General features: G+C 36.5%; 1 protein-coding gene across 2 annotated transcripts; it reads left to right on the top strand.

Annotated features, from left to right (window-relative positions):
• The first annotated feature begins 1,751 nt into the window (after positions 1-1,751).
• cdadc1 (cytidine and dCMP deaminase domain containing 1) lies at positions 1,752-13,695 on the top strand. 2 transcript variants are annotated; one of them, XM_032557101.1, is made up of 11 exons: positions 1,752-1,952; positions 2,600-2,700; positions 2,797-2,974; positions 6,935-7,232; positions 7,989-8,195; positions 8,292-8,389; positions 9,882-9,931; positions 10,265-10,434; positions 10,520-10,713; positions 11,449-11,497; positions 11,590-13,695. In XM_032557101.1, exons 1-10 carry the CDS (start codon positions 1,859-1,861, stop codon positions 11,475-11,477), a joined length of 1,419 nt encoding a protein of 472 aa, XP_032412992.1. In that variant the 5' UTR covers positions 1,752-1,858; the 3' UTR covers positions 11,478-11,497; positions 11,590-13,695. The 2 variants fall into 2 exon arrangements, with proteins under 2 accessions (XP_032412992.1, XP_032412991.1); XM_032557100.1 differs by having other exon boundaries at positions 1,753-1,952; positions 10,520-10,709.
• Positions 13,696-14,731: the final 1,036 nt, after the last annotated feature.

Consider the following 14,731-nt stretch of genomic DNA (forward strand, 5'->3'; position numbering starts at 1 on the left):
GTGTTATCAAGTCAAACTTGATTTTTAAAGAGATTTGAGCGTTTACTTTTAAGGACGTTACACTAGAATCTTTACTAATGTTGTGCGCTGTTACAATGTTCTAAGCTTCCTTGTTTCTCTGTTAATGTATATGTTTTGAAATTGATTTAAAGCAATATTTGACAAAACTTAATACTTGTAGTTATTACTGTATTCATACAGTTACCAAAGATAGAATAAGAATCCTGCTGCCTGGATGTGCTTGATAAAACTAAATGTTGACCAAATTAATCTGCAGGAGGACAAAGGAAGATCTGTTTGTTTCCTTTCTTAGGTTTCCTTTTCTCAATGATCTGAAACAATCTTTATTTGGAATGAATTTGATCTTGGAGCTTAGTTTATGTGTTCTGTTTAGGGACTGTTTCAGATTTAGTAAAGTAGGTCAATGGGCAGTTAAAATCATGAGGTTGAGGTTTACAGTTTTTATTTTGTCTTGTATAAATATGGAGATTGAAACTGAAAATGTGATGGTTTCCTTAACTTGTTTTTTTTTTAAAGCTCATATTTGCTAACTTAAACACAACTCTAAAATTCTTGAGTCGATTTGCTGTTAAATACTTGCAATGATTTTTGCTTTTTTATATCTAGTTTTAAAATGCTCTTTGTCTGAATAAATAAAGACCTTGAAATAAGCAATGCTGGAGTTTTTGACTTCCACACTTTTTGTGACATGTGCCAAAAAAAAAAAATGGTTAAGCTAAAATTACAGAATTTTATTTACTTTTTTTCTCCAGCTCACTAATAAACTGAGCATGTCATATTAAGTAAACATTGTTACATTTTAGTAGGGATGTGTAAATATTGTAAATCCAAAACTTAAACAGAATTTTGCTAAATGCATTAAGAAAACACTGTTATTTTGGTGTTGTTTTTTAGTTTTTGTTATAATTTGGCTCTAAACAAAAAAGCCTCCCTTTGTGTAAACGACCATCATAAGAGCGGACAATTTTGTGTCATCCTCCAACTGAAAATCAGGGGCTACAAAAAGTGTCCTGGGGCTGGAAATGGCCCCCAGGCCACACTTTAGACACACTTGTGCAAAGGGGAGGTACACTCTCACAATTGTACATCCTTGTTTTTAAGTACCAGCTTCTTGTCATGATAACATGACATTTTAATCTGTATTTTTGCTAAAACACAAATGTCAGGATACATGTGAAAGTTACAAAATATGGCCACACCTTTGAACTAATGTTACTGAATCACCTTTTAATTCAGCTCCAACATTTGATCTGTTTCAGACACCAATCTACCCTAAAGTTATCAGTTTCTTTGAAAAATTTATTGTAAATAAGAATTTCTTGGAATTGCTAGCGTCAATTGGAACGGATGTATGATTGGATTGAACTGACTTGACTTTTTATTTGCAAAAAGTTGAGTTAAAAGCCACTCACAATATGGCGGAACTGCTTACGTGGGACTGGGTCAGCCTAAGGAAAGACATCCGGGAAGTTTGCGGAAGTAGATCAGATTGGTCAAGTTAGGAGAAATCAACCGCAAAGTGCCACTAATCGTCGGACAAAAATAAGATGTTGATGTTAGTGGGTTATTTAAACTGGAAGTAAGTTTTCTAGGCAACTTTAACTTTAATGTAACTTTTAATGTTTGTACTCCACTGTGAAAATTGGAGCAAAGTTTTAAATGTAACTACGGTTGTTAGCGGTAACAACTCTTGTTGTGAAAGAAGCAACCGGAACCGGTGCTAGTCCGTCTTGTACGCTTTAAACAGGGTTCATGTTAATACCCTAAAGTAGTCTTCCTCCTGTCGCAACTGCGATAGAAACGAAATCTATCTACTGCTCGCTGGTTTACTTTCCGAATGGACGGTACATGGAACCGAACCGAACCGGTCCGGATTGGGCCGTGCCGAGAAACGAAAGACAGCAGCACCCAAACTGACAGCAAGATACAAGGTGAGCTGGATGGAAGAGACTTCATGTTTCAGCAGCAAAGGTTTCTGTCTTGTGATGCCATTAACAGCCGGTTTACTAAAGACACAGCAGAGTGACACTTAAAGTTAATCATAGCTTTTAAATGGTTGCTTTTGAAAGGTATGGTTTTAAAAGCATAGCTTTTAAATGTCATTCAGTGTAATATAGCAATACTACGCTGTAACAATATTACAGTGTAGTGTTTTTTTTTACAGAGTAATACTTACAAATTAGCTGGTTTTTGTGTTTATATTTCTTACCAGGATCATATTCTCATTCTATATTGGAGAAAATCCACATATTTACTAACAGAATATATCAAATTGCCGTAATGACACGCCTACTGTGAAAAGTTTCAAAGTCTAACTAGTTACAATCAGTCACCCAGTTTCTAAAAAGCTTTCTAAAACCTGGGGACGGCTTCAAACGCTTTTGGCATTTTCACTGCAAAGTGTGAAAGCATTCAGCATTCACACTTTGCATTGTCACAGAAGATGCAACATTTCTAGTTTTAATTGTCTTTTGGTTATGTCTCTGTCAGCTTTGCACATTTTACCAGCAGTGTTAAAGAATTACAGCGATAACTCGTCCCAGTATTGTTTTTATAAACATATGGTGTCATCACCAAGGTCACGATCCCAGGTTGTCAAAGGTGAATCTGTTTACCTTGTTGAGCTTGTGGATGGAGGTGTTCCCTCGGGATCAACCTGAGGACAGTGAAAGCAGTCAGGTCAGTGTAAAGGCTGCACAAAGATAGATGTTTTGAACATTGATGTGCACACACCAGAGCGGGAGGAACATTTTTAATGCCTGTTCTCCATTTCAGATCCGTGGTACTGGTCTGGTGGTGGTGCATCAAGGGAAAATCTTGGGACTCCACTGTTCTGGAGTCGACCTTCACGCAGCACAAGGAGCCATCATCCAGCATGGGGCAAACCTGGCCGGCTGCCAGCTCTACTTCTCCAGGAGACCTTGTGCCACTTGCCTTAAGATGATCATAAATGGTGAGAAAGACAGTTGAGACTGATTAATATAGACTCAGATTTTCTCAAAATTTAACAGTTTAATATATTTCTATGCATTGTAATCGTGGTGTCAGATTCAAATACGTTCATAGTGTCTAGTTGGACGTATTCAGTCGCCTATGATGAGTAAAACATGCATATACAAATCCAAGGAAGCGCAGCTGACTTTACTACAGTTCCCTCTCATTAGCAAGTATCAAAAACATACAATTATTGGGGCCTGCCATGCAAAGCAATGGCAGGAACCTATTACTATTGTCGGAGAGAAGCGTCTCTTTAATATTCTTCTTCTTTATTTTTCTTCCGTCACCGTTAATGCGGCTCATACCGCTGGGTGCACACCTACAAATGAGGTATCAAAACGTGCAGAAAATTCACGCCATTGGAGCTATTATTTTTGGTGGGATTTGGGGTTAACGTGGCGACATAATTCGCAAAAAACTACGAAAAAAACCCCATTATAAGTCAATGGGAAAAATCCTGGAAATACCCTATTTTTGAGGATTTTCTGTGTCGTCACAAATTCACCTAGAAATGCTATTCAAATTTCATTTTGTAGATACGTCTGTGATCTCTTCGAAAGTGAAGACGGCTCGTCGATACCAGTTACGGTTTGTCCACAATTTGTCTCTAAGCGACCCAAAGTTTCTCATTTTTCCTAAAGTTAGAGTGCTTCTCTCGCTGATTAGAGTGAGAGATCAAGACAACTTTTTCAGCCCTAATCATTTTTGAAATCGCCATCACGCCCACAAATATCGCACGATTAGTATCAAAATCGGTCCTGACATTGATACGCCTGTCTGCTCCGGTAAAATGTTTTCGAAATTTATCTAGACCGTACGGTTTTCTGTCACGGTGCTTCAGAGCAAAGTCATGCGACAGGATTTTCTGAGGCTCTCAGGCTGTTTCACTAACACTTCACACCTTGGTGTGAAACTTATTTAACATAGCAACGGATCTCAAGAGGCTATTGGCTGCTGATTTGGACTACAAATACGCATCGTTGTAGTTCTAACTATCCTCAGTTGAAACAGATCAGGACTGAACTGGCCTTTACAACTACTTGCTGCTATGTGCTGTATATAACTGATTTAACTCAGTAACTGTTACACATGGGATTAGTTTGGAACTTTAAAATTAAGCATATTGAAAATTTCAAAATAAAAGCCCTGAATATTTTTACATGACGTAATTGCTCTTTTTGGCTTTATTTGACTTTTCCATCCAAAGCACTGTTACACATGGGATTAGTTTGGAACTTTAAAATTAAGCATACTGAAAATTTCAAAATAAAAGCCTTGAATATTTTACATGACGTAATTGCTCTTTTTGGCCGTATATGACTTTTTCATCCAAAGCAATGTTACACATGGGATTAGTTCGGAACTTTAAAATGGAGCATAATAATAATTTCAAAATAAAAGCCTTGAATATTTTTACATCAGGTAATTGCTGTTTTTGGCTTTATGTGACTTTTTCATCCAAAGCACTGTTACACGTGGTATTAGTTTGGCCCTCTGAAATGAAGCATACTGAAAATTTCAAAATAAAAGCCTTGAATATTTTTACATCATGTAATTGCTTTTTTTGGCCGTATATGACTTTTTCATGCAAAGCACTGTTACACATGGGATTAGTTCGGAACTTTAAAATGGAGCATAATAATAGATTCAAAATAAAAGCCTTGAATATTTTTACATTACGTAATTGCTCTTTTTGGCTTTATTTGACTTTTTCATCCAAAGCACTGTTACACATGGTATTAGTTTGGCCCTTTGAAATGAAGCATACAGAAAATTTCAAAATAAAAGCCTTGAATATTTTTTACATGAAGTAATTGCTCTTTTTGGCTTTATTTGACTTTTTCATCCAAAGCACTGTTACACGTGGTATTAGTTCGGAACTTTGAAATGAAGCATACTGAAAATTTCAAAATAAAAGCCTTGAATATTTTTACATTACGTAATTGCTCTTTTTGGCTTTATTTGACTTTTTCATCCAAAGCACTGTTACACATGGTATTAGTTTGGCCCTTTGAAATGAAGCATACTGAAAATTTCAAAATAAAAGCCTTGAATATTTTTACATCATGTAATTGCTCTTTTTGGCTTTATTTGACTTTTTCATCCAAAGCACTGTTACACATGGTATTAGCTTGGCCCTTTGAAATGAAGCATACTTGAAAATTTCAAAATAAAAGCCTTGAATAGTTTTACATCAGGTAATTGCTGTTTTTGGCTTTATTTGACTTTTTCATCCAAAGCACTGTTACACATGGTATTAGTTTGGCCCTTTAAAATTAAGCATACTGAAAATGTCAAAATAAAAGCCTTGAATATTTTTACATCAGGTAATTGCTGTTTTTGGCTTTATATGACTTTTTCATCCAAAGCACTCTTACACGTGGAATTAGTTCAGAACTTTAAAATGAAGCATACTGAAAATTTCAAAATAAAAGCCTTGAATATTTTTACATGACGTAATTGCTCTTTTTGGCTTTATTTGACTTTTTCATCCAAAGCACTCTTACATGTGGTATTAGTTCAGAACTTTAAAATGAAGCATACTGAAAATTTCAAAATAAAAGCCTTAAATATTTTTACATCAGCTACTTGTGTTTTGAGCATTATATAACTATTTTATCCCAAGGACTATTACGCATGGGATTAGTTTGGCCCTTTAAAATGAAGTTTAACAAAACTTCCAAAATAAAAGCCTTGACAACATTTTAAATCGTACTGAATGGTGCACGTCCGCCTTACTTAACGTTCTTGCGGTTCTCCGCGTGCCACTGATTACGTTGCGGCGTTCTTAAGCGTCGATGCCAATTTGTAGCGTGACGACGCCGGGCCCGAACCCCACGGGCGCGCCTTGGCAGGCCCCTGCTAAATTTCTTCCGAAATTTTCTAGTTTACCTTCATATTCAATTCAGAAATACTTTATTCATCCCAAAGGGAAATTAAATGTTGTCATCCAAGTATCTTCAAAGAGTTGCTGTGGACTGGAAGGATCTCCAGTAGCAGACAGGCTTGCAGCAATCTAAAGAGGCCTCTGACTGAAAACGACAGTCCCATGACATCCTAACAGCTCAATACACAGAGACTACTCCACAGTAACATATTTTGGATGACATCATCAATTATAAAAGTCTACAAAAATAGATTCTAGAGCAAGAAAGGACAGAATAATCAAACCAAACATAAATGTATCAATATACCCATTAATGGTTTCAATTTGGGAAGATATAGCAACACAGCAAATAAATAAATGCTGCAGCTTATGAAAAAATCTAGTCAAGCAGACCCAGGACTTTTCTCTTTGGGAAAGAAAAACCAAAGTATATAAAAGAAAACTTAAGTAGATATAGATAATGGTTGGAGTAGCTGTATCGATCATTTCTTCCAGAAAACAAAGCAATGGAAAACACATCACTAGGTCAGAAGAACTTTCCATTAAAGAGAAAACAAAGGGCAGCACACTGCAACAATAACTACGGGAGTGGTTTAGACACAGTCCATCAGAAGAATGCTTTCTGTGGAAAAGAAAACTAAAGAAGTGTGTAGCTAAGGGCAGCAGTAATTACAGATATTGCATTTTAATATGCTTTGCTTTCTGTTTAATTTATCTGCCATAGACGTAGTTTCTGTTTTCAATTCTGTCAAATTTCAAACCAATACCCAGACGAAAACACAACATACTTGTTACATTAAATAACATAGATACGTGAGAGCAATAAAAATAGCAATCAGCGGTTTTCATTTATTTATTCCATAATTACCATCTGAAGATGTTATTTTATTGTGTCAGAATTTGAAGAGGGTTGTCTTGGTAGTTTAATCTACACTAATGTTATCTCTATGCTGGCTTTTATTAGGGACTGTTGTACGCTGGCAACACGCTGAACTTTGGAATTGTCTTGCCGCTTTTTCTCTCCCTCAGCTGGAGTCAGTCAGATCTCCTTTTGGCCCGGGGATCCGGAGATCAGCATGCTGAGGTCCATGTCTTCAACTCAAACAAACGCCAGCAGCACGTCGCTCTCTGTGACAGAAGACGTTGTCCTGGACGCAGTTGCAGTAGAGAAGCTGAAGTCCAACAGCCGTCCTCACATCTGCGTGCTGCTGCAGCCGCTGGCGCTCGGCCAGCTGCAGTTTGTTGAGGAGACGTCTAGGGAGAGCGATTTCATGAAGAGGACGGCCGAGGATGACCCAGGACTGAACGAACAGGAACTCTTCAACAGGTAAACTCACAGCACTGAACATACATCAAATGTATATATATATATATATATATATATATATATATTGTATGTATATACAATGTAGATTCTGCACAGTTCAACGAGTTGCAAAAGTTTGGACAGGGTCAATGCAAAAGGTACCAGTCAGAAAACAGTTACAAAAATTCTCCACATTATTTATATACCATAAGATATTGAAGACTGTGAATAATAATTAAAGTAAACGATCCTGCCAAAATTAGCATGAAATATAGAAATAAAATAATTTTTTCTTTCATTTTTATTTCTATATTTACTGGCATTTTCGTCCATAAACATATACTTTCTAAAAACACGAAACATCCAGCCTTGCCTACAATCTTCCAAAACCTCAGGAGAATGTTTGGTTTGTTCAGCTTGATGAAAGTGATCTTAAAGATTTGCGCATTAATTCAAAAAATATTCGATATCAGTTTTATTTGATCACATTCCAACAACCTGACATTTGTCAAGGACGCATTAACTATTAGTATACCAATAAAGAATTTTACTTTCATTTTAGCTACTATTTTTCTTTTTTGTTGTTATTGTTTCTGATATGTTAAATGTAGAGATTGTGAAGTGATGCTTGTTCTTCATCAGTGGTTATCAGACACTACCAGGCGTCCAAATGAACCTAAAGGACAAGGACACTGTAAAAAATAAAATCACAGGTTGGACTCTGTTTCATTTGCAAAACATACAATTTGAAGTTTAAAACACTAAATTTGTTTCCAGACAACGTCTAAGGCACTTCAGAGAATTTTCCAGTAAGTTCTTGGTTGGAACATCCCAGCAGCATAAGGAGATTTTGATCCAAATGGGCCTGGAGAACCTCTGTGTGGAGCCCTACTTCTCCAACCTGAGGAACAACATGGCGGCGCTGGTGGAGGTTCTAGCTGCTGTGGCTGCAGGGCTCCCTCAACACCAGTATGGCTTCTACAGGTTGGGAACTAATTTTGTTTTGACCAAAAACTAGGTACTTAAGTTGTTGGGTTTTTTTTTTTTTTTTGGTAATTAATAAACGTTTTTGTGATTCAGAGAAAACTGTGCAACTACGCCTCCTCATCCAGGGGCCGTGTCTCAAGAGGTGGCTCGCCACTGCATCATCCAGGCCAGGCTACTGGCATACAGGACAGGTTGGTTTGACTCCACTGAAGAAAACAACTCAGAGCATGGAGGGATTTAGAGCAGATCATTCTTATATCAGAGTAGTATTAACAACTTAACTTAGAATGTAACTATAGAGGAGAGGTGCTAATCACATGGACCAAAAAAAAGCATACTTTTAAAAATTAAAATCACCAAAAATGTGATTTTATTTTAGCTATACGACAATAATCTGAGCATTAAGTATTTTAATTAAGCAACTAAAGTAATCAGATTTTTTTTCTTTTTGGAACAGGATTGTTGATACAAACAATACATTGTTTTAATACATTAATTAAAATTATATTTGGGTGCACCACGGTATACTTTTAATGCGTAGATGTGGTCATATTTACCATGAAAATAGAAGGAAATCAGAAAGCTGGGTAAAAATAATGATCACCTTGTGTTCCATCCAACATTTTTCTAAGTAAATTTTAATATAAAAGGCATAGTTTATTAAATTAATTCTTATTTAGCCGCACAAAATCAGTCAGTAAATGATCCCCATGCCCGCCTTTGAACACCCTGAGTTTAGCGATCATGTGCTAACCTAGTTATGACTGGTATTGATTATGTAATTCAATACCAGTTATTTAGTTTAATTTCAAAATAAGTTAAACTATCACTGTTACTGAAATATTCAAAATGTATGTGTTTTGCCGTGGTTGTAAAGCAGGTCTGCACCAGTTACCACAGTTAATCTTTTTATTTAAATCTAAAACTCCTCTGTGAGGAAAAGGCCAAGACTGTTCAACCTGTACAGCCATTATTGTGCCACGAAACACAAACATAACACATTGACATCAACATTAGACTGGTTTAACAGGATGCTTGATTTGAGTTAAAGCTCTGTTGCATTTCAGTATGAGTGTTTACTTTTGACAGCAAGTTGCCTGGTCAACTCTTTGCTTTTTAATTCTCAACTAGCTAAATAGTTGGAAAATAAGTCCTTAGTCATTATTGATGAGCAAGAGTTGTTAAAATAAAGAAACTTTATTACACAGATAATAGAATTTTACTCTAAGCAATTTACACAATTTCATTTTCTGTCATTTGTTGTACAAACAAAAGATAAAGTATTAAGAAATAATAGTTTTCTTACTAAATCGCTGTGTCCAACAGGGCCCCCTGCTGGTTGTACATGGTACAGCTTCCTTCTTGGATTTCCATAAGCTTTAAGCCATAATGATCTAAAGCAACAAAAATATATCACTCTGTGTGACAAATCTATATATTATACATGCTAAACGTTTTTTAAATTAAGTACTGATGTAAACAAACATTTCCACAAAATTCAGCTTTATTACCTCTAATATTTTTAATACACAAATTAATAGAAGTTTTTAGGTATTAAAATATTCATGGAAGCTTGCAGGATATATTTCTAAAACAACATGATTAGAACATAGTTATGCTACAGTGTTGATGTCTGACTGGTCTATTTTTAACCACTTTTCTTTTTTTTTTCCATCGTTCCAGAGGATCCAAAAGTGGGAGTGGGTGCTGTTATCTGGGCGAGAGGGCGGTCGGTAAGAACTCTGTTTTTTTTTTTTTTATTTCACCATAAATCATTAGTCTCTACAATAAAACGTTACCACTGTTTTGTGTGATGGAAACTCTAAATTGTAATTATTATTATTATTATTATTTTTTAATGTGTTTAGGTTCAGTTTTTACAGTTCATAATGCAGTGGTATGAAGCAGGTAAATAATTCAGGTGTCCTAATTCTTGAGTGATTGCTATGTCTTTTTCCAGCAGGTGGCGCCATTACACTGAATTTCAGTCTGTAAACCAGTTCCTAAAAGTAAGGGATACTCCAATCACAAATTAAAAATATATATCTTGACCTCCCTCTTCTCAGGCTGGCTGTCGAGGAACAGGCTGCCTGGATTTGGTGGGTTGCGGGTACAACGGCTACCCTGCAGGCTCCGAGTACGCAGCGTACCCCCAAATGGACTGTACACAGGAGGACCGTCAGAGACGCAAATACAGATACATCATCCACGCAGAACAGAACGCCCTCACCTTCAGGTCAGCTCGTTTAACCACACCTGAATGTCAAGTCTCATTTGTCTCTGTTAACTGACAGATGTCTCCTCCGTCTTTGTGTTTTCAGGACGCGAGACGTCAAACCAGAGGAGCTAACCATGATGTTTCTGACCAAATGTCCATGTGACGAGTGTATCCCTTTGATAAGAGGGGCTGGAATTACACACATCTACACCTCAGACCAGGACAGGGACAAAGACAAGGGGGACATTTCCTACCTGAGATTTAGCACCCTGGAGGACATCAGCAAGTTTGTTGTAAGTTAGTATCAGAGAGAATTAATATTTATTTTCCCTGTAAAGCTGCAGTATGTAACTTTTTCAAAAAAAGTTTTTTCTATATTTGTTAAAACTGTCACGATGTCGTGACAGTGTAATTGAGTCAGATAATTTGTGAAAAGATGGTGCTCCTCCACCCCTTGTGCTGTTGTCATCTGAAGAAAAGCACCGTTCCCGGTCAAAAACAACCCATCAGAGCCAGGAGGAAGGTCTTAGCGCTGTCAATCACCCTCGTGTACTCACTGCTAAAAGTGCTAATGGCAGAGAAACAACTGAACGTTGCAGGAAAAGTGTTAATCCCGACAACCAAACACAATAAATAAAACAGAAATAAAAATCATTTACAATCTAAGCCATTCATGTAGTGGATTATGATGTCAAGCAAAACTGACCTTTCACAAAATGTTAACCATCAGAAAAAAACTGCCAACTTATTTTAATATATCATGCAATTAATTGATTAATTGCTTATTGCAACAGGCTTCAAGGGGAGGGATGTGATCAGCCAGTAACACAAGCGTGATTGACAGCACCAAGACCCGCCTCTTGGTCCTGATTGGTTGTTTCTGACTGAGTGGTGTATTTGTGCAGTTAGTACAAGGAGATGTTTCAGAGATTATCTGACACATACTACTGTATACTGTCACAACATGTACAAAACATATTTTTCATACTGTCGCTTTAAGGAGTAAAGTAAGACATATTTATTTTCTCGCAGTGGCAAAGGAACCCATCTATTCCTCCTGAATCGTCTTCTCATCTCGCAAGTGAGTTACAGCTCCCTGTCCTCGTGCTTTTTCACTTTAACTGTGTTTTATGTTTTTTTACGTGAAACACTGTGACCTCGTCGTTTCTCTAGATGGTTGTATTCGGAAGCACGGCCGGCAGACTGAGCAGGAGTACGGAAATAAGAAGCTGTGCACCGAGAACACCAAGAGTTCACCTTCTGGCAGCTGAACGTTAGTTAGTAAAGGACGGACTAGCCTGTGCATGAGCTCCATTCCACAGACGTTATACGAGGGGCGAATAATTTGCTGATGGTAAAATCTGCACCACTACAAAAAGTATTTCCTCCTTTACAGATTTCATGTTTCTTGCTTTTTTGTCACACTTCAATGTTTCAGATCATCTACCACCACCATGTTTGGTAGTCCACTAAAAATATCCTCTTTTTTTTCTCATCAGTACACAAAATATTTTGTCCAAATTCTTGGGGATCATTAAGATATATACATATATATCAAATCTGAGGCTGACTTTTTTTGTCTTGGAGTCATTTTGATAGATTGGCTACCCTTGAAAAGGTTCCATGTTTCCTCCAAACGCCTCGTTTAGAAATCTAACCCTAAGAAATGGCTTTGTAACCTTTTCCAGTCTTGACAGATGTCAATAACTTTCTCATCTGTTCTTTAATTCCTTCAGAGCAGAGCATGAGGAGTTGCTTTTTGAGATTCTTTGATCTTTTTTTTTTTTTACTTACTTATTTACTTAGATTATTCTTGTCTAATGTTAAATGGTTCAGTTAAAAATTTTCAGTGTGTCAAGAAAAAAAAAAAACAGAAGAAACCTGTAAGGGGGAAGATGAACGAACTATTTTACAATTTATTTGAACATTTGGGACAACGTAGTAACCACAGCAACATGAGGAGTTAGTCATATATGCAAGACGCAATATAAAGTGAAATTGTTTCATATTTCCATATGAGAGGACTAAGCGGTTGAGAATGGATGCTAAACGTGGTGAGACTTGTTGACAGAGACTTGACGGAAATTTAAAGGAATGCAGATTGCACTATTTCCAGATGTTTTTATTTGACAGTTTATTACAGAATATCTAAATACATTAAGTTTATTTTCTATTTTAATCCCTCGCTATGTGTATTTTTCTCCATAGTTCAGACAAAGAAGCTCAATGTTGCCTGTGTAAACAGATGTGACTTTCAAAGTTTGAACACACCTGTGACCAAGTTTTGGATCTGAAAAGATAAAAGAAAAACAGCTTTGTGAAACCAAAATGCTACATTGACATGTAAAGAAAAGTTTGTAATGAAAGGGATTTCATTGTGATTTGTTTGAACCTTTTTGCCTTTTAGTTTTCAGCTTGTAAAATTATGTCTCTGTACGAAAAAGTTTATGTTGTTCAAAATGTGAAACTCATTCTATTGGTTAAAGATTTCAAGCATTTATCTCTTTATAGCTCCCTATCTTTATTTTGATAACTGTGGTTTACAGTTAATGAAAACCCAAAATTCACTTTCTCCCAGAATTAGTCCTCAGGTTTAACCCCCAACCTCTGATTGTCTTCCTCTTCTCTTTCTGCCCACCTTCCTGTTACACTAGTAATGAGGATAAAGTATTTTTTTTGTTTCTATTTATGCAGTATGCTTACCACAATTATCCTTTCTGGTAAGCCACAAGTCATCGTTGTGCACTCTAGAACATTTAACAGTTCAAATAAATTGTTTAGTTCTCCTTGTGTAATTTGAACTTTGGGTTTTCTTCAGCTGTAACTCAGAATCGTCACAAACCGTGACGGTTTCTGATACAGGCGACATATCAGAAGGAGGCAGACCAAGCAAGCTTGGTCCACCTCTGGTCACAAATAAAAGAAATAAACGCTTAAAATATTAAAATTTGTGTAGAGTTACTCTCAAAACTCTACACACCCTTGTAGAAACTTTCCCCGAGTTTGGCTTTTGTGACATAAAAAAAAAAACACGAGAACGTGGTATCTAACTTTCTTCAAATATTGTGCTCTAAAGATACAACAAACAAGTGCTTTGTAGCAACATTTTTGATTCCGTTAGAGCGTAAAATATATTAGGTATGAGCAAGTCCACATTCAACATCTTCAGCGGCTGACGTGGGCTGTGGAAGATGTTTATGAAGTCTTTCTTTTGTTAAGCTGGATGTATGCTTCGACTCACTCTGATTCTGAAAAAATAAATTCCTTCTTCATATTCGACTCTCTTGAGGTTTTGTTAGCCACTGTTCTGCTCTGCAGAGAGAGGTTTGACTGATAGACCAGCCCACCAGGTCATGTCTGCACGTTTGCACTAGTCACTCGTTAGTAGTGACCCCACTGTTGCCAACTCAGCGACTTTCTTGCTACATTTCAGACAAAAATATTGGTATCGGCCAAAATCAAAATCAGTAGCTAAGGCTTTTTAAAGATGGGTAATCAGCCAGAAAACTGCAATCGGTACATCCCAACTTAAGATGGAATACATACACACATGTGCAGTGATGGCATAGTTACTTTGAAAAAGTTACTTTAATCGGATTACTGATTACTCCTTGAAAAAGTAACTTAGTTAGATTACTGATTAGTTGATTTGGAAAGTAACTAAGTTACATTAAAAAAACCTTTTTTTAGTTACTTTCAGCAGCTGCTATCAACAACGCTCCGCCTCCTGTGAAAATTACATTTACATCTTTGCCAAAACTTAATTACAAGTTATTTTATAATAGTAATATCAACAATGAATCTCCACTTATAGGGTTGGACTGAAGGGGAGATTGTTTAATGGTTACAACAGTACAAAAATAAATTTAGTAATTTGTGCGTGTTTTTGTGTGTTTCTATTGTCTGGAAAACTATAAATAGGATTTTAGACCTACCCCCCACCCCGTCCCCTGCCCCAGCGTCCAGGTTGTGCGTTACGGCCCTGTGTTTGCTGTCACAGCGCACTTATCTTAATATTAATAATTATATCACTGCCCACATGACATTCTTTGATTAAATTAATTTCTCGTAGGTGTAATTACAATAGTTAAAAATTTTATTTATATCAGAAGTCTTTCTCGTCTGAGAATGTGGACCGCCGGTACTGGGCTTAGTCTGAGCCTTCAGACTATTTTAATTGGCGAAGTTTCACATAACTTATAAGCTGATGTAAAAATAATGTTTGTTTTAGATACACAGATTATTATGCTCAGCAACAAAATAATATGTATCGCCAATTACAGCTTACAGTAGCGCATTTGGTATATTAATGCAG

This window comes from Xiphophorus hellerii, chromosome 24, assembly GCF_003331165.1.
Source record: "Xiphophorus hellerii strain 12219 chromosome 24, Xiphophorus_hellerii-4.1, whole genome shotgun sequence".
NCBI lineage: Eukaryota > Metazoa > Chordata > Actinopteri > Cyprinodontiformes > Poeciliidae > Xiphophorus > Xiphophorus hellerii.